This window comes from Calcarisporiella thermophila (assembly GCF_041956535.1).
Source record: "Calcarisporiella thermophila strain CBS 279.70 unplaced genomic scaffold VTP21scaffold_1, whole genome shotgun sequence".
Taxonomy (NCBI): Eukaryota; Fungi; Calcarisporiellomycota; class Calcarisporiellomycetes; order Calcarisporiellales; family Calcarisporiellaceae; genus Calcarisporiella; species Calcarisporiella thermophila.
The window spans coordinates 1,412,408-1,429,277 of record NW_027192191.1 but is presented as its reverse complement, the minus strand read 5'-3'; the positions used below and the strand labels follow the sequence as shown (position 1 = coordinate 1,429,277).

The 16,870-nt window shown below is 43.2% G+C and overlaps 6 protein-coding genes across 6 annotated transcripts; 3 read left to right on the top strand and 3 right to left on the bottom strand.

The window, feature by feature from the left end:
* Positions 1 to 286: 286 nt before the first annotated feature.
* On the bottom strand, positions 287 to 1,316 carry VTP21DRAFT_612 (uncharacterized protein; the record flags this gene model as incomplete). Its single annotated transcript, XM_069396716.1, has 6 exons — positions 287 to 508; positions 573 to 706; positions 771 to 1,004; positions 1,073 to 1,124; positions 1,190 to 1,201; positions 1,278 to 1,316. The coding sequence occupies 6 exons, from the start codon at positions 1,314 to 1,316 to the stop codon at positions 287 to 289; spliced, it is 693 nt and encodes a 230-aa protein (XP_069256991.1).
* Positions 1,317 to 1,571: 255 nt separating this feature from the next.
* On the bottom strand, positions 1,572 to 2,054 carry VTP21DRAFT_611 (uncharacterized protein; the record flags this gene model as incomplete). The annotated part of the gene is made up of 3 exons (XM_069396705.1): positions 1,572 to 1,634; positions 1,718 to 1,810; positions 1,938 to 2,054. The coding sequence occupies 3 exons, from the start codon at positions 2,052 to 2,054 to the stop codon at positions 1,572 to 1,574; spliced, it is 273 nt and encodes a 90-aa protein (XP_069256990.1).
* Positions 2,055 to 2,206: 152 nt separating this feature from the next.
* Positions 2,207 to 3,429, top strand: VTP21DRAFT_610 (uncharacterized protein; the record flags this gene model as incomplete). The annotated part of the gene is made up of 6 exons (XM_069396694.1): positions 2,207 to 2,383; positions 2,518 to 2,564; positions 2,636 to 2,661; positions 2,726 to 2,791; positions 2,866 to 3,234; positions 3,302 to 3,429. 6 exons carry the CDS (start codon positions 2,207 to 2,209, stop codon positions 3,427 to 3,429), a joined length of 813 nt encoding a protein of 270 aa, XP_069256989.1.
* Positions 3,430 to 3,929: 500 nt separating this feature from the next.
* Positions 3,930 to 12,518, bottom strand: VTP21DRAFT_609 (uncharacterized protein; the record flags this gene model as incomplete). Its single annotated transcript, XM_069396682.1, has 4 exons — positions 3,930 to 4,245; positions 4,318 to 8,702; positions 8,771 to 11,902; positions 11,979 to 12,518. 4 exons carry the CDS (start codon positions 12,516 to 12,518, stop codon positions 3,930 to 3,932), a joined length of 8,373 nt encoding a protein of 2,790 aa, XP_069256988.1.
* A 615-nt stretch (positions 12,519 to 13,133) lies between these two features.
* On the top strand, positions 13,134 to 14,469 carry VTP21DRAFT_608 (uncharacterized protein; the record flags this gene model as incomplete). Its single annotated transcript, XM_069396671.1, has 7 exons — positions 13,134 to 13,197; positions 13,279 to 13,386; positions 13,457 to 13,610; positions 13,671 to 13,796; positions 13,859 to 13,946; positions 14,009 to 14,141; positions 14,216 to 14,469. The coding sequence occupies 7 exons, from the start codon at positions 13,134 to 13,136 to the stop codon at positions 14,467 to 14,469; spliced, it is 927 nt and encodes a 308-aa protein (XP_069256987.1).
* Positions 14,470 to 15,345: 876 nt separating this feature from the next.
* VTP21DRAFT_607 (uncharacterized protein) lies at positions 15,346 to 16,717 on the top strand (the record flags this gene model as incomplete). The annotated part of the gene is made up of 2 exons (XM_069396660.1): positions 15,346 to 16,545; positions 16,613 to 16,717. The coding sequence occupies 2 exons, from the start codon at positions 15,346 to 15,348 to the stop codon at positions 16,715 to 16,717; spliced, it is 1,305 nt and encodes a 434-aa protein (XP_069256986.1).
* Between the last annotated feature and the right edge of the window lie 153 nt (positions 16,718 to 16,870).

Genomic DNA, 16,870 nt, shown 5'->3' with positions numbered 1-16,870 from the left:
AATCGCAATCAAACCTACGATTTTCAGTTGTGTTTTCTCGATAGCAAGAGTCGAATTGAATAATATTGAACTGATGATAGAGTCACTATATATTTTTAAATACCATACCTTGCCCAAATGTGAAAATATTTTTAACCGTTAGTTAATGACAAATTTTGTGTCCCTCATATTAATTCAGATGAGGTTTATTTCATTCTAATAAAAACCCTTCTCAATAACATAGGTGTATAGGAAAAGAAAAATTGCACTAGCCATATTATTTCGTAGAAATAGTTTCCTTAATCATCTAAAGTTCTTGGTTTGGTGCTAGCGCAATGAGAGTGAACTGGTGTCGTTCTGGATCACGCTCAATATATTCGCGAACTACTTTTACAGAACCATGGAGTAGATCAGTGCACTCTCCATGGTCGATTGGTCCCGGTCGTGCCCCATCGAGCTCAAAAATATGTCCGTCCTTTTCGACAAAACATACAAAATGAAGATCGACTTCATCTTCAATGTTTGGAGGCTAAGAGAGAGTTCGACGCTCAGTAATCTCATATTAAAAAAATTCACAAAATTAATCAACTTACTTTAGTTTGACCTTCTTGAGCACTCTCCATGTGCACTTGTGCTAACTCGTCGTCTTCTTCAAGAGCTTTGGCGCGCTCCTCAGGGGTCAGAGTTTTACACTTTTTTAGAATATTATCTAAGGGACTTCCTTCCTCTATGAAATGAAAAACATGTTACATCTGACCTACATTCTTCAATACAAAACGTAATTAAACTACCTATTCCTAGCACATTATCATTATTTGCTATCGAATGCAACAGCCCCATTGTCCCACAAGCATTACTAATGGTTTGCTTGAAAAACACGATGTCGTGGCTTAAAGCGCTAGCCTGCTGTCCTATGCGCTCATCTTCCTGGCGTCTATAGGCTAAATATTTCTCGGTTACAGGAAAAAGCATAATCACCGCAATCACTGGCTGGGGAAGGAGGTCAAGCAGTTCCTCGTCAAGCCCTACGATTATTGAATGTACAAGATAGAATTAAATGAGATGAAACATATCTACTATTAGAAAGGCCAACCCCAGATATCAGTGTAAGCCCATTCTTTCGAGATGCCTAGTTTATAGACATACTATTGGAAAAAAAATTCACGATAAATATGAATTAAAACGACACTTTTTAAAATCAAAAATCTACCTCGTTCATAACCTGGAGAAAAGCGCGTCAAGCCATTAATAAATCTGATTACATCAAAATCAAACACATTTCTAATTATTATTTATACCTGTGGATTGGATTCCAAGGGAAGCCATCTAATACCCATAGTGTTGAAGAATTTTATATTCGATCAGCTTATGCCAAGATAAAACCAACTAATTTGCAGACTTTTAATTTTACAGAAAAACAGTCACATTTTTGTATAAAAGTATGTCTTTATTGATTCTAGTAATATGGCAAGGAAAGAATTAATATCGAAAAATGTATCGAGGAAAATACGTGATTAATAAAATATACAAAAAAATCGGAAAAATAGCAAGCGACCAACCAAGCATTGCATATATTCCTTCATGTCTGCATACTAGAAGCTTCCACGGCGTTGCAAATGCTCCCTAGCCGAAGTGCGATAGGTATATTTATTGTTCTGTTGTTGCAGAAAAACAAGCGTTAATTGTAAAACGAGTAGAACAAGAGTCCCTTTAATATAATTTTTGCTGCTGGATTTACCTGCCGTGCCTCATAATCGGCTATTCTTTCTAGGGGGAGCAGAATGAGGAAAAATACTATGGTCAAGAGAATGAGTGACAAGAAAAAGAAACCCTAGTAGAATTCAATTTTAAAATCAAACATTGAGATGATTTTAGTAAAGCAGTAAAGTAGAAAATTGTAGAGAGAAATTTCATTGCTCAATAAGACATTGTTTGATGAATTATGAGATAATTGTTACCTGTGCCGGGATACCACTTAGCAGCGTGTCACAAAAGGTAGTTAGGTGTAAAAGATATTTGATAAGGTATCCAATACCAAAAAGTGATATCGCTGCTGCCGCAGCGCTTATGCGCATTGAGACAGAAGTTATGGAGTTTTCAAATTATGAGTGCAATAGAGCCCTAGAGCAATTGCAACAAAAATAAAGTTCAAAATTAAGTAGGCGCAGTTTCTTTTCTATAGTCTAGACTCCTATCCAAAGATCTGTGAACATCTTGTGAAAATAAAATGGCGATTCTCCCTACTACTGCACCTCGGACAGATGCACACTCATCATTCAATAATTCACGATCGAGATATGGTGGGCGCCGGCGTTTCCATCCCGAAATTTCGACATCGACATCCACTAGTATATTACCACTTTTCTTAAGGAGACTTTTTCGATTCCCTCACATGGATTTTGAGGTAAGCAGCATCCGCTGTTTTATTTACACGCCCCTCTAAGATCCAAATATGCAATAAGTGCTCTTAATGACTGCACAAGAATGAAAGAAATTTATTGATATCTGCTAACCCTGTGTTTCGAAACGTCTTGTTAGTATGCCTTGTGGCAAATGGCCTATCTATGTCTATCCCCGCGGAGAGTGTAGGTGTTCATTTCTGATCTCCTATATTCATTTTCAGATGTAAAGTTACTAATGATGGACCTTATTTTAGATATCGCAACATATATTATCATAAACGTATGGCATTATACCTGCCTTTCCAAAATCTTTTCAAATTCACTGTAAGTTTATAAATATTTAGAGACAAAAAATCAGTGGTCGCGTGATGATCCGGCGTTTGTGGTTCTACTCTCTGGCATGCTATGCAGTAATTAATTCCATTCATTTATTCAATATTCAATTTTATATTTTAACTGCTATACGTAATTTTATCGTTTTTAGTTTCTGCAGTTGCATGGGGCCTTGTCTATGGCCATGGCTTCGTGGGCATTCTCCGCATGATGCTTTATATGGTCTTTGTTGACTTTGTCATCGTGGGAATCATTGTCGCAACCCTCTCCTGGCTTGTATCAAATCATTTTCTCAAACAACGCGTGACTTCTCACAGCGTGGATCAAGAAGTTGAATGGCAATACGCATTCGATGTGCACTGCAACGCATTCTTTCCCGTGTTCCTGATCCTCTATGTCATACAATTCTTTTTCATGGGATTGTTGCTTAGACGTGGTTGGATATCGCTTTTTGTGGGAAATACAATGTATCTCGTAGCTGTGATATACTATTTTTATGTGACCTTCCTTGGGTACAATGGTAGGTTTGAAATATGAGCCTATGCACTTCGTTTGATGGCTTACCACGTCTTTCACTCTCTTATTAGCCCTTCCGTTCCTTGTTCACACCGAAATGTTCCTCTATCCAGTCATTATATTTGGTATCCTCTATTTGATATCTCTTTTCGGCTTTAATATTAGTGCAAACGTTCTTACTCTCTATTTTGGGAGTTAAATATATTCAATGAATACATCTGCTTAAAACGGAGGCAATTTATATAAATTTATACGACTTTTCTCTCTTTTGATATTAGAACCAGAGGAGGTAGGGATATTGATATTGTGCTTTGACATTTTTCATTTGGATTATTTCTTTCGCTGCATATACTTTTTTGTTTCTCTAAAATCTTTCGACTTTTTTTTTATAATTTTATTTCTTTTTTCGTGTGTTTAATGAATCTATTTATATTTTTCAGGGCAATTCCATTTCTTTGCTTCAAAAGAAACGACATACACAAAAGAAATCAAATGGAAAAAAATTATTCATCTTTATGAACATATTTTAACAAAACAATAGAGAAAAAAATTCAACATCCTGTTTAAAAAATATGCAAAAAACAAACAAACAAACAAACAAATGGATGTCATTCAAAAATCGGTTAAAATTACAAGAAATCCAGTAATTGCAAAGCCCAAAGATATTAAAGGGGATAATAGGTATATAGGTTATTTTTGTTATGTCATAAATGGCTTTCGCTTCACGATTGGTGTATATTCTCTATCTCCTGCCTTCCTCATCGCAACTGCTCGCTGCACACCATTCTCATCTGTATGTAAGAACATATCTCCTTCAACTCTACCAGGCGAGACAGCCCTAGCCATGCGTGGAGACGTTAATGAACGAGCAGCGGTATTTTGACTAGAAGAGGAGGCTTGGGATGAGTTTGGCGTGAGTAAAGATGATGGAGAGACAGTAGATGAGGTATTAATATCAACTAGAGTGCACGCACGCGCTTGGCGATCTTCCCTTGATCCGTGATCTTTAAGGAACCTAGTGTGGTAAACATTGCATATTGAGCTATTGTCCAATCCCAAAACAAGTGCAAAAGTACTATATACTCACTTCGATAATTCTACCCATCCTCCTCCCACTCTGACCATGATCATTTTGCTTCTCAAAATTCGACAATAGCACAACTTGGGATCTTTTTCACCAAACCAATACTTCCCAACTTCTCCGTTCACCTTTGCTACATGTATCTTAATCGGACACTCATTCACAATCTTTCCGATCTCCACGTCAAGCTCATTGGTTGGATCAGCAACATATTTGTTGGGCGTGGTCTTGAAGAATATACGAGATCGACGAACATTCATGGAGGTGCGACGCGAAGCCGGAGGGGGTGGAGAAGGACTACCACGTCCCGACATAGAATGTCGTGTAGAGAGACGCGAGGCCGAACTCGTGGGACGTCCAGTGTGTCGGAATGCTAGCTCAGCCTCGGTTGCAATGGACGCGGGGCGGGTGGGCCGGGTGCGGGACAATGACCTCGGAGAGGTTGACATATTACTTGAGGTCTTTCTTGATCTCCCGATGGGGCTTCGCGGTGGAGTCTGTGAACCACGTGCCTTGCGAATCCAATCTCTATACTCCTGTATCATCAGCCGCGCCTCCGCCCATCTCTCATCCAACTCGTCTATCCGCTCCGATACCCGCCAGTCATCCACAACGAGAGTAGCGGCTTCTCGTGTGGCTCCCATTTTCTCCTCAATCGAGGAATTTATCAACCTTGCCTCTCCGTCCATGCGCTCCAACTGCTGTTGAACTAAAATTAAGTCAGGGTTGCGAAGTTTTGGTTTAAAGGCTTCGATCAATTCAAACAGCTTGGAGAGCAGCTTTTCAACTTCATCTGAAAGCGACATTGCTTTTCCGATTTTAAGCGCGTCTCCAACCTGCTGCCGCTTAGACTCAAGTAGTCCATTAAGACCAGCAACAGCTTCGGCAATCTCGGCACGCTGTCGTACAAGGCAGCTGTCTTTCTCCACCGCCTCTACCAGGACAGCGTCGAAAGACTCCACTTTAGGAAGCAATTGTTCGCGCACCTCTGTCTCAATCTGCGTTAACTCGTTGTCCGATTTAATTGCATCCTTTTCACGTGGGAGGCGGTTAACAGCATCCGATGTAGCATCCGAGAGGTTCCCCTGAATTTGGACTGCAAGCACTCGACCTTTCAATTCGGAAATACATTCAAGAAGCTCCTTCACTCGCTGCGATATGTCCATCGACATTCGTGACTTTTCATGACTAATTCTAATTGCTGCTAGGAGCTCTTGCAGAGCGTTCCATTCATCGAGCACACGATTTGCTCTTGCCTGCGCAGCCTCTTCACAGCGCAGAAGAATGGATCCCTCTTGCAAAGGAAGTGCTTCATTATTTCGCGCAATAAAGGATTCAATTTGCGGGGCAAACTCGTTTTTCTTCACCTCCAACTCATCGATTTCCTTCTCGCTGGTATCTGCAGCGCTCACCTGAATGCCCAGCATTACCACCTTGAACGAGGCCATCCAGTTGCGGATCTTACGTGCTTCCCGACATTGCTCCAGTACGAGACGCACGAGTTCTAATTGATGCGATTCGGCATCCAGCGCGGTAGAGAAATCTGCTAGGGCTGTTTGCACTTGGCCGAAAATTTCACGAACCCGCTGTGACCCGGTGAAGCTCTCCTCCATATTTTGCACAGCAGGGCGAAGATGGGTCTCTGCTTGGTCTTTACAGCGCGAATATTCTTGGAGACTCATATCATGGCCTTGTTGTGTATTTCGAAGTATTTTCTCTAGGGCCTCGACATCAAGAGCATAAAAGCGAGAACGTTCTATTTCCTCACATCGTGAACGCAGCACCTCAGTTTGATGTCCACACAAAGATCGAATGTTGTTTGCTTGAGCTCGGAACGCTGCAATGCGGGACGCTTTACACACCGAATCAGCCGACGCCTGGAATGCTTCTCTAAGATCACTTGCATATGCTATTGCACGGTCATAGTGCTGCAAAAATGCACGACGATTTTTATCGTCCAAATCAATTGCAACCTCAACCACGTCAAGTGATTCTGCAGCCTGTTTGATGGACGCTAACATGTTTTCTCCTGCTTCGATGCGCTCGTTTAGTTCTCTCACCTCTGACTCGATTGCATCCCATCCCAATGCCGCCAACCGCTCCACTCGCTCGGTTAAACCACTGAACATTTCATTTTCCACACGGCTTACAGCGGTATGATACTCGACCCAATGGCCAACCCTAGACACTATAGTGTCTGCAGTATCTGCCTTATAAGTCAGTTCCTCCCATTTTTCTTCGAGCTCGGCCTGCCGGCTTTGTACTTGATTTAGTGTGTCGAGCTCGTCTTGTGCACAGAGTAGTTCATAGTACGAGTATAGCTCATCATGCTCCTCCGTGATCTCTGCATAGTCGAGGCGCAACTTCTGCAAAGCTTTAGTAATAATACGAAGATGCTCACGATCCGATGCATCGCCAACAATTAAACCGTGTGATGATTCAGCTAACCGCCATCGCTCAATTGCACCATCAAGCGAAGTGCGGAGGCGATCCGCACTATTGAAGAATGCGACGTTCATACGGTGGTTTTTCGCTTCCCGTACTAGCCGGGTGAACAAGTGGCGCAGCTCGACAAATTCTCCCTCGACTTCAATCAGCTTCTCTTCCATAACATCAAGATCTTCTTCCGAGAGGCGGGGGCGCGGTTTTCCATCCATCGTGGTTTGCCCATCACCCCGCACAAGATCCTGTAGCGTACGGAGATCCACACTTTCTAACTGATCAAATTCCACCTCAAGTCGCTCGATGTGTTCCTCTTCGACAGAGTCGGGTTGCAGTCCCTCGACCTCCCTACGTACCAAACCAAGTCGACTCAGGAGTTCTTCCGAACGAGAAGCAAATTCAATCTGATGGCGCCGCTGGAGCAATACGATGTCCTGTGAATAGGAGTGGAGAATTTCTTGAAGGCGCTGGAAGTCTTGCCCAACACGGTCATATGCCGGCTTGATTTGAGAAACATCTATAGTTGAATCCGCAGTAGCACTGATTTCTCCCAAGAGAGACTCAATTTCGGACCGAAAATTAGCAAGCTCATTCTCTTCAAACACCTTTAACTCGGTCACAAAGTCCTGATGTTGAACTCTTAGCTGATCTACCTCCGAGTCGGCTATATTAGATGAATTGTTCATCCTGGGATCTAGAGCAGCTTTGATCTCGGTGGCTTTCTTTTCAAGCCAAGTCTGGAGCCTTGTCACCTCTTCTACGACCTGCTTTAATCGCTTATGTAATGAAAGCGTCCTCTTTAATGCGTTCAATGCTGTCTCCAACTCTTCACCCAAATCTAGCAACTTCTGCTTTCTTGCCTCGATCGTCTCACGAATCATTTCATTGACCACCTTGTTCTCTGCCTCATCCTCAGCAACGGGAGCGCTCGGATATTGGATCTTTGGTCCCAAGATGGAGATTATTTCATTAGCCCTGTCCGCATATTGATCTACCTGCAATTGGTAAAAGTCAATGAGATCGTCAGGGCGAGTGTTTCTTTCGGCTGCGATAAGATCGTCCCGCAATCCCTCTGCGTCCCATACAAGCACATCCACTTGGAATGTGTAGTCGGCCACAGCCAACTTTTGCTCTACAGCCTGACGTACAAAACCAGCACGTTTCGTGGCAATTTCGAAGCGATTTTCTAGTGCAGTCTGACGCGACTCAAGGTGCTCAGGCGCACCTTTTGCACACATTTCGTCGAACTCTTGGAAAACGTCCTGGGTAGACGAGAAGAGATTTTGATTAAATTCGGAGACACTCCGCTCAATCTCCAATAGGGTTTTGACAGCCGCTTCTTGATGTGCTTTGAGGCCACGCTTTAGTTCATTGTAATCCAACTGTGGAGCGGAAGCAAAGTCATTATGTGATGGTATAGCGGGACAATCTCCTGCGCTCCACCTCCCGTTATCAGTAAGAAAACTCTTGATTTTCCTATTGATAACTTCCACCGTTTTAACCGCCTTTCCATATTGTTCCTCCCACTGGGTACGCAGAGATAAAAGCGTGAGCTCATATGTGCGCCTTCGCAATAGGTAAGTCAGGTGGTCGAGGATCGTAAGGGTGCTAAGCGTAATCGAGATAGTAGTGGTATCTGCTGGGCTCAAATCCTTTCTGGCTTGGGCGACAGTTAGTGCCTTAACATGCGCTCGAAGTCGAGCCATATCTTCCTGATTAAAGGATTCCACTTCCTGGACAATAGCCTCATGTTCTGAGTTGAGCCGCTCTGCCTCGGAATATGTAACATTAAGATCTGGAGCAAGTGGATCAATGCTTGGGCGAGATTCCACAATTTTGGAGCGTTCCTCGAGCCATACACGAATCCGCTCAGCTTCAACAAACCAAACTCGAACTTCTTCAACCCAAGCTTGCACCGCCTCCTGTTTTTGTAGTAGAGCCTCATAAAGCTATATATATCCAAAATGGGGAGTGTCAGTGGTATTCAATTTATCCTCATTCTTATATTCAGTTATACCTTTGCATATCTGGCTTTCGACTGCCCTTCATCATTTAAATCTGGCGCCAGAGTCGCCAGTAAATCTGGGAAATTCGTGTGGAAAAGCCGGATGCGATTTTGTGTATCACTCACACGAGCCTCTAATGAGTGCAAGCTCTCATCGGTGGTTGCCCCTGTCTTCTGTAATTTGCCCTGAATTGCCTCAAGCTCTCGTTGTATGGCCTGCGCCTCCTGCACAAACTGAAACACATGATCAAGAGAAGCAAGCTCATCGCATCGAGCTTGGCGCAGAGACTCGAGCTCATCGAAAGTCCTTTGTAAAACGGATAGACGAGCATCAACAACGACGTTTTCTTTGGCGCCAGAAAAGGCTTTTGCATAAAGCTCGAGGAATGGCTTCCACTCTGAAATAATGAACTGATCCAACCGAGCAACACAGTTTCGAAGTTTCTCTCGAAACAGCTCCACATCTTCAGCCGAGCATGTCAACCCATCCAGGGTTCGTTGTTGTGTACTCTGGTCTCGGTCCTCTTCGGTACTCTCGGTGCTTCCCCGGCGCTCCATGTATCCTGGAGAGGTCGGCGGTGTAACTGCGCCTTGCACAAATAGAGATGACGATTGACCTACAACTGTGAATTGGAATTCTTGCATCAACGCATTCATCTTGTCGAGCATTGAGTTTGCACTGGCGTCAAACTCAGCCAGCGAAGAGCTGACATTATCCTTGTCTCGCATAATGAGCTCAGAACGCTTTGTGAGAACTTCCGAAAGAGAATTGCCTAATATCATCTCCATAGCTCGATGTCTCTGCTGCACTAAGGGTTGCACAACAGGATCGGAAGCGCGCCAAAGTGCATCCAAATCGGCGAATGCTTGACGTACTTGCGACTCAATTTGGCTCAAACGTTCTCCATCGGTTTCTATAGCGTGAGCACTGCTAACCGCTGCGTCGACTTGCGACCGTATGCTAGCAGCATTTTTCAAGTATCGAAGAACACTCCGCTGGGTGGTAGTCCATTCTTGCACCTTCTCCATCAGCTGCCTTAGGTCAGTAATAGCATTATCTATGGTTGCATTTTGGAAGTGCACGCAAGCTACGCCCACATCTTTTTCAAGAGTCTCCTTCGTCCATTCACTGTCTTCAGCCATAAATAATCGCTTCACCATCTCGACTATCCCTTGGCCGGTTTGGGATAATTCTTGAACAGACTCCCTTGAAAAATTTGTAGTTTGCCTCTTGAGCTCCTCGAGAAGAATGAGCCTACGCTCTATCTCCTTTTCCTCTTGCTCCAGCCTCGTTCCAGAAGGGAGGGGTAGCTTGTTATCGGCTTTAGCATATACAGAGATGATTTTGTCGATATCTTGTGCCCTCTCTTTATATCCGGCGATATGGTCACAAATCCGAGCAGCACGCTGTAAATAGTCGGCAATTTGCTCATCGAGAGAGACCACCTTTTCAGCCCATTCTAAAGCCCCGTGCATCTCTGGAAACCCTAGCTCACGTACCTCCTGGCAGCGCTGCCGAACCACAGGGGTTTGACCCTCATGAGCTAAAGTTGTAGCGGCTTCTTCCAAATTCTTTTCTAGCTTGACCAATTCATCTTCCACCGAATTTGCCTGACTACGCATCTGATCAAGGCCGTTCCTCCTCTCAGATATCTTACTAGCGCCAAAAAACAACTCAGGGGTTTCGTGAGATAAACGATTCACTCGCATTGTATCTCGAACTGCCTTTGCAACCTGCCGGCACTCCTCTGACAGATAGTTTGCCTTCGTGACAAAAGGCAACAACACCTCAAAGGCAGACAAATTGTCATCATACTGCACTATTATGTTTCCCAGTTCGTTCCACTTTGTAGAAGCCAATTCGTAAGATTCCTCGATATGCTTTCGTTGAACTTCTGATAGACGAACGGTCGCCGTAGTGGCAGCGTCATCACTGTCGGGATCACCGAAAAAAAGAGGAACAATCTGCTCCTCATATAGCTGTTGCAAGTCTCCGAATACACTCTGGTGGCGGCGTAAGTTTTCCTCAATGCGTACAAGTGCCTCTTGTAGATCTTGGACTGCTTCATCTGATAGCGTAGACACCGTGAGAATGGAAGGAGTGGAGGGAAGTGCCTCGTACTGCTGGTCGATCCATTTGCACAAAGCTTCTACGCTACGGAATAGTTTACCCAGGAGAGGATGATAGCCCTCTAGCTGACGCTGCAGAGTTCCTTCCAATTCAGCCTTTAAGCGTGCCTTAGTAGTATCATCCAAACTCGAGATACGTTTCTGCTCTGTAGGGCGAGTGGCAGTTGTCGGCTTTCGCTGAAACATATCCATGGTCTCACGACGTAACTTGCCCACTTCCCGTTTTCCAGATGGAGGCTTCATGGCTGCCTGTGCCTGTATTTGTAGATTTTCCAGCGGCGATTTCGGAGATTTCGGAAACTCTCTTTCTTCATCATCCAGCAATATCTCCGCCAAGACCTTGGGTGCGTTGGAAGAGAGCTCCTCCACAATCTGAAAGGGTGTCTGACTATTGGATCTCTCTTCTTCACCTCTCCGGTTTTTCGCTCGTAAAGATTTCTTTGCAGTGGTGGTTTTCTGAGACGACCCCTCCTCCTTCTTTGGGAGAACACGATAAAATTCTGACACGTATGTCATCACTGAACGCTCATCAGGTGTTTCTACTTCCGTAAGATCCTCTGGGTCTAGTAATCGCGGTACTCCCATTGACTCCTGTGCAATTTCAAAAACCCTCGCCAATCTTTCCCGCCACCGTGCCACTGCCTCACTGTTCTCAACCCCATCCTTCTCTTCTTTGCACATTTCGTAGAAATCAGGCATCAGGTTAGCATCATAGCTGTGAATAAGTGCAGAGAACGCTAGTCCATTCTTCCATGATCGATGAAAGTCCTGGATCTGTGGAAAATGTTCGGAGTACGATCTTAGCGTCCTCTGGGCCCAGGAAAGCAATTTTGATTTCACATCCTTCTTGTCTTTTGACGGTAATGAAAGCTTGACGGGAGAGGAAGACTTGCGTGAGGTAGGTGCGGAGGTGGAAGGAGGGCGCTGTATCTTGGCCTTTGGAGAGGTGACTTCGTAAGGGTGCCCATTAGAGTTTGTTGGCGTGGTAGGAGACATGATATCGCTAAAATCATCCTAAACTCAACCAAAGAATTAGTAAATAACTACTATTGAATATCTCAAGGCGAGCCCGAGCAGAAGGAAATTATACCCCTTGGACTGAGCTGTCAGCTTCCGAACTTCTTTCATCAGCAAAGCCTGACATCTGCAGCCGAAAAATCAAAATCCAAATCAACCCTAGAGTGATCTTCAAGTTCCCATCGACGATATCTTCGTTTCCGATATTCCTTAAAGGCTCGCCCAGCTTTTTCTCGATGAAGTTGAGAGCTTTTGACACATTAGCCATTTGATGGATACGCATCGATCCACGCTCGGGACGAGGAACAGGCTCCTGACAAACAACTTCAAGCAATTTCAGAAGGCGTTTGCCATCTCGTAGATCGTGCTCGATAGATTTGACTTCATCACCGAATGGCTTCAGTTGGACATTAATCCATTTCAGATATGTCTTCTTCTGGATGTCTTCATAGCTGGAAGAGAGATCACGCAGCCAGTCTAGGTCTTTATTTGGGGACGAAAGATCAGAGGGACTACCCAATCCACCGCCAATACCGCTTACAGGCCTTGAGGAAGGACGGAGCGTGGAATTGCGCTTTAACCACGTTATTTGTGAATTATTATGCGATGTCATATAGAATGCGGGATGAATTATGTGATTGGCAATGTGGGGTTGGTGTGTGCCTTTAGTACCCTTTACCGCTTCCCCAAGTGGGAAACCCTCGTTGTAGCTCCTTTCGTCTAATCAGATCCTAATAGCAATTTGAGAAGAAGGATCAGTCGACCGTCATATTACGGGTGTGAAATTCAAAAGAACATAGGACAGATGAAATGGAGAGGATGAGAACAATCAATCCCTAAGGCATTCAACCTAATAATTCAAGGGCGACAACTACGTACCTCTAGAGGAAATGAAAAACTGTTTCAGATGATATTGATATCCTTAACAAAGGAACGGCAGACGAAACGAGGGGAGCCTGAGTAAAACACGCCAGAATTAGAGAATAATGGCGGTAGTATAATAGTTGCACAATAGCTTGATAATACAAGATTGAACAAAAATAAAAAATAAGGCACGCGCAGGATTTCTCCCTAATTCTCTATCTTCCCCAAACGATTAACGCAGGAGTTCCACCCTAATTACGGAGTTGTCCAAGCCACATGCAGTCACTATTTTTACATACTTGGGAGTAACTTCAGGCTATTTTATACAATAAACGGCTTTTGGCATACAAAGTAACACGGCGAGATGCAGTTGACAACAGAGGAGCAAAATATTGTTGCGCCATTCGCAAAGCAGCTTGCTTCAACAGGTATTATCCGTATTAATCATAGCAGTTCCCCTGGGAAATTATCCTTGAATTATAGTTTACTCATTTGCCACTAATGAACAGAAAAAAAAACCCGTGATAAGGCTGTGCGAAATCTCACGGCATTCCTTACTAGCCAAAAGCAACTTCCATACATTGAGCTTATGAAATTATGGAAAGGCCTGTTCTATTGCAAGTAGTCGATAGGAGAGAATATTCTTGGAAAATGAGCACATACTAATCTTAACGTACTCCTCTTCAGGTTTCTGGATGTCTGATAAACCTCTTGTGCAACAAGCTTTAGCTGAGGATCTGGCCGCCATGTTATTGAAATTGCCCGAGTCAACTGTAATTTCATTTATTAAAGCCTTCTGGGAGACAACGTGTCGCGAATGGCATGGAATTGACAGGCACAGGTATAGTCGTTTATACTAGTAACTCGATTGAACATTGGCATTAAAGAGAACATAATATAGGATGGACAAATACTATATGCTCTTACGTAAATTTGTACAATACTCTTTTAAGCTCCTTGCAGAGCATAGCTGGGATTCGCAGATGATGGAGAGCTATCTAGATACGCTATCAGAGGTTCCATTAGCGTATGTAAACTGACTTATTTCTCATTTAATTAAGATCGAGCCTAATACGAAAATTTTCATAGTCCGGAGAATCCGCGATGCCCCGACAGCATACGCTACCACATTATTGACGTCTATCTTGAGGAGTTGGAAAAAGTTATCCCGGTCGAGGTAAGTCTTTCACATTACCTCTCTTCACTACTGATCATAAATACCATGAATAACTATCGTAGTCATCCTCCGAAGTACCCACGGCCGAGCTGTTAAAGCCATTTTTCACCCTTCTAGCAAATACTTCAAACAACATTCTCTTTAACAAATTAGTTGAGAACATTTTTGGTCGGATTTTAGAATCAGCAGTTCATGGTATGGACAATTTCTCATCTATATCTTATATTCTATACTCTCTTTTTACTAATGTGAAACAACGGATATTTTAGCAATGGCGGAAGAGGAAGATGAAGCAGGTGACGACGAGGAACAAGAGGACGAGATGGAGAACGGAAATAAAAACCTCGAGATTTTTAGATACGATCTAGAGGGTATAAAGGCAGAGCTATTCAGAAAAGGAGGTGATCCGGCAACTCGCGCACCGAACCGTAAAAAAATCTATGATATTTACCGATCTTATAAAGATGTGCTATCAGATATGGATGAAGCGGATGAAGAGGAAGAAGAGGAAGATGAAGAGTGATGACGTTGGTTGAACACTTTTGCTTAGATTATATATAATTTTGCTTATTTTTTTTTATAAACTTTCCACTTCAACGCCATGAAATGTAGTATCTTTAGAGACCCTGCAAATGATATTTAAAGTAGTTCACAATTTGGAAGAAATCTCCCCAAAATTCAAATATATTTAAAAGTTTCTCTTAATGCATTACTCCTCAATCATCAGTATCTTCAGGTTCAAGGTAAACTTTTGCGAGTTACTTTATTTTTGATCTTTCTGCCATATTGAGAGTGGCAAACGTTAATTGCACATCTACAATCGCATCATATGTCGCAATCTTTCCTATGTCTGCGCACCGCTTATTCAGCATTGCTCCATAACACTCTAGCATTCCGATACGAATGGTCTCACAACTCCCGTTGGTCACATCGGAAACCAACTTGATGGGTTAAGAGAGCAATCGAAGTATAAGAGTATTAATATCCTTCTTTTAGGAAAGACAAAAGTACCCCAGTGGAGAAGGTGGCCAGGATAAGTCATTGCACAAGGCCAGTATCCTTCGCCCATTCCTCCATTTTTCTCGCCTGTGTAATGTTTTTTAATAGAAAAGATACAAATTCCAAATTCCAAAACTCAAACAAACCCACGTTGATGCTAATATAGAAATTGTATTTCCTGATTTAATGGCTGAAGACAGGATCAATCTGTCAAAATATAAAACAAAAAGAAACGGGTTTTGAAGACCAACCACAATTGGTCTGTTAGAAAAAGAAAATTCCTGGGTATTTAGTAACCTTAATTACCCTCCCATCTTAATAAGTATAAGTAGGCTGACAAATTCCCGGCTCAACTATCTCCTGGATATTTGAAGTTTTTCTATCAGATAAAGAATTCCTAATGTTTTGGCTCAGTCTACTTTCATTTTTATTCACAATTTCAGTAGCAAGACCGATTCAATTGCCCTCGGGCGAGAGCAAGAGCATCCTCTTCTGCAACAACACAATCACCCTCTCCTCCGACCAGCTTCCGGCTATTTCTACAAAAATCGGGTTTGAAGCTTTTAGCAAGTTCAATGGTACATGCGTCGACTTGTTATACGTGCGTAGCATACCGCTTTCACCTCCACAGCCTGCCACCACAGCGCCTGCTCCTGCCGCTGTCCCAATCGAGCCTCAGATGAGCCCGGTACTTTTCAATAGCACCATGGCCAGAATTCTGCTTTGTAGCACGTCGTTCCCAACAACCCTTGAATTCAGTCGTGATATAATTTTGTTCTTGAACGGCACAATGGAAGTAAAGGAACAAAATGGAAAACGATGTGCAGACCTTGGTATTGGGTGGACTGTGATTGAAGAACTTAACAAAGCTATACCGATAAACCATCCGGCACCCAGTGAGAGTAGCGAGCAAAGTATACAAACCGAAAAGAAGTATAATGGAGACGAGTGGGAGGTGGAGAAGGAAAAAGAAAACAGTAATACACAAGAGGTACACACATATTCGGAAGAAAGATCGGAAACAAAGAGTAGGGAGGAAAGAAAGGAGGAATGGGTGGTAGAGACGGAAAAGAAAGAGGAGAAAAAGAAAGAGAAAATCCAGGAGAATGAGCAGCCCGCCCAACCCGCCCAGCCTATCCAGCCTATAAGTGTACCTACAAAAAATGAAGAAATTAAAAGCAATGAGACTCAGACGGAAACCGGAACTCATTCGACATCCATGACGGCAACAACGGTACCTTCACCTGAGACTCAAACTGTACCAGGAAACAATGTCACAGTGGAATCCCCAACCCCGAATACGGCGCCAGTTCCAACCCCTAACCCAGAAAAAGAGCAAAATCCTAAAGATAATTCTAAACCCAACGACGAAGAATCCAAATCGCTTGCTAATCCTAAACGAGGTGAAGGCACTTGGTATACTCCAAGCGACAGTACTGGAGCCTGTGGATTCGACAGGGCCACTACGACGGATAACGATTTAGTAGCCGCTATCAGTGGTTCTCTCTATGGACCAGGCGATAATGGTGCACCACTTTGTGGGCGTCGCGCACTGGTAAAGGGACCTAAAGGGAGCGTGGAAGTGCGCATCGTCGATAAGGTAATTCCCATTCCCATATTTCTTTCCTCTCTAATTGATACATGGTCTGATTTTTGCGAATACATAGTGTCCTCCCTGCGCACATGAAGATATCGATTTATCACCAAATGCATTCAAGAAAATTGCGGATCTTGATGATGGGCGCGTTCCCGTTACTTGGGACTTCATCTAGCGCAAACTTTTTCCATCATACAACTATAGAAAAACAGGATTCTGCAATGACTTGCTATAGAATGTCTGGATTGAATGTAGATAGCCCATCTGTGTCTTTATTTATTTATTTATTTATTTATTTGTTCATTCATATATTTATTTATTTATTAAC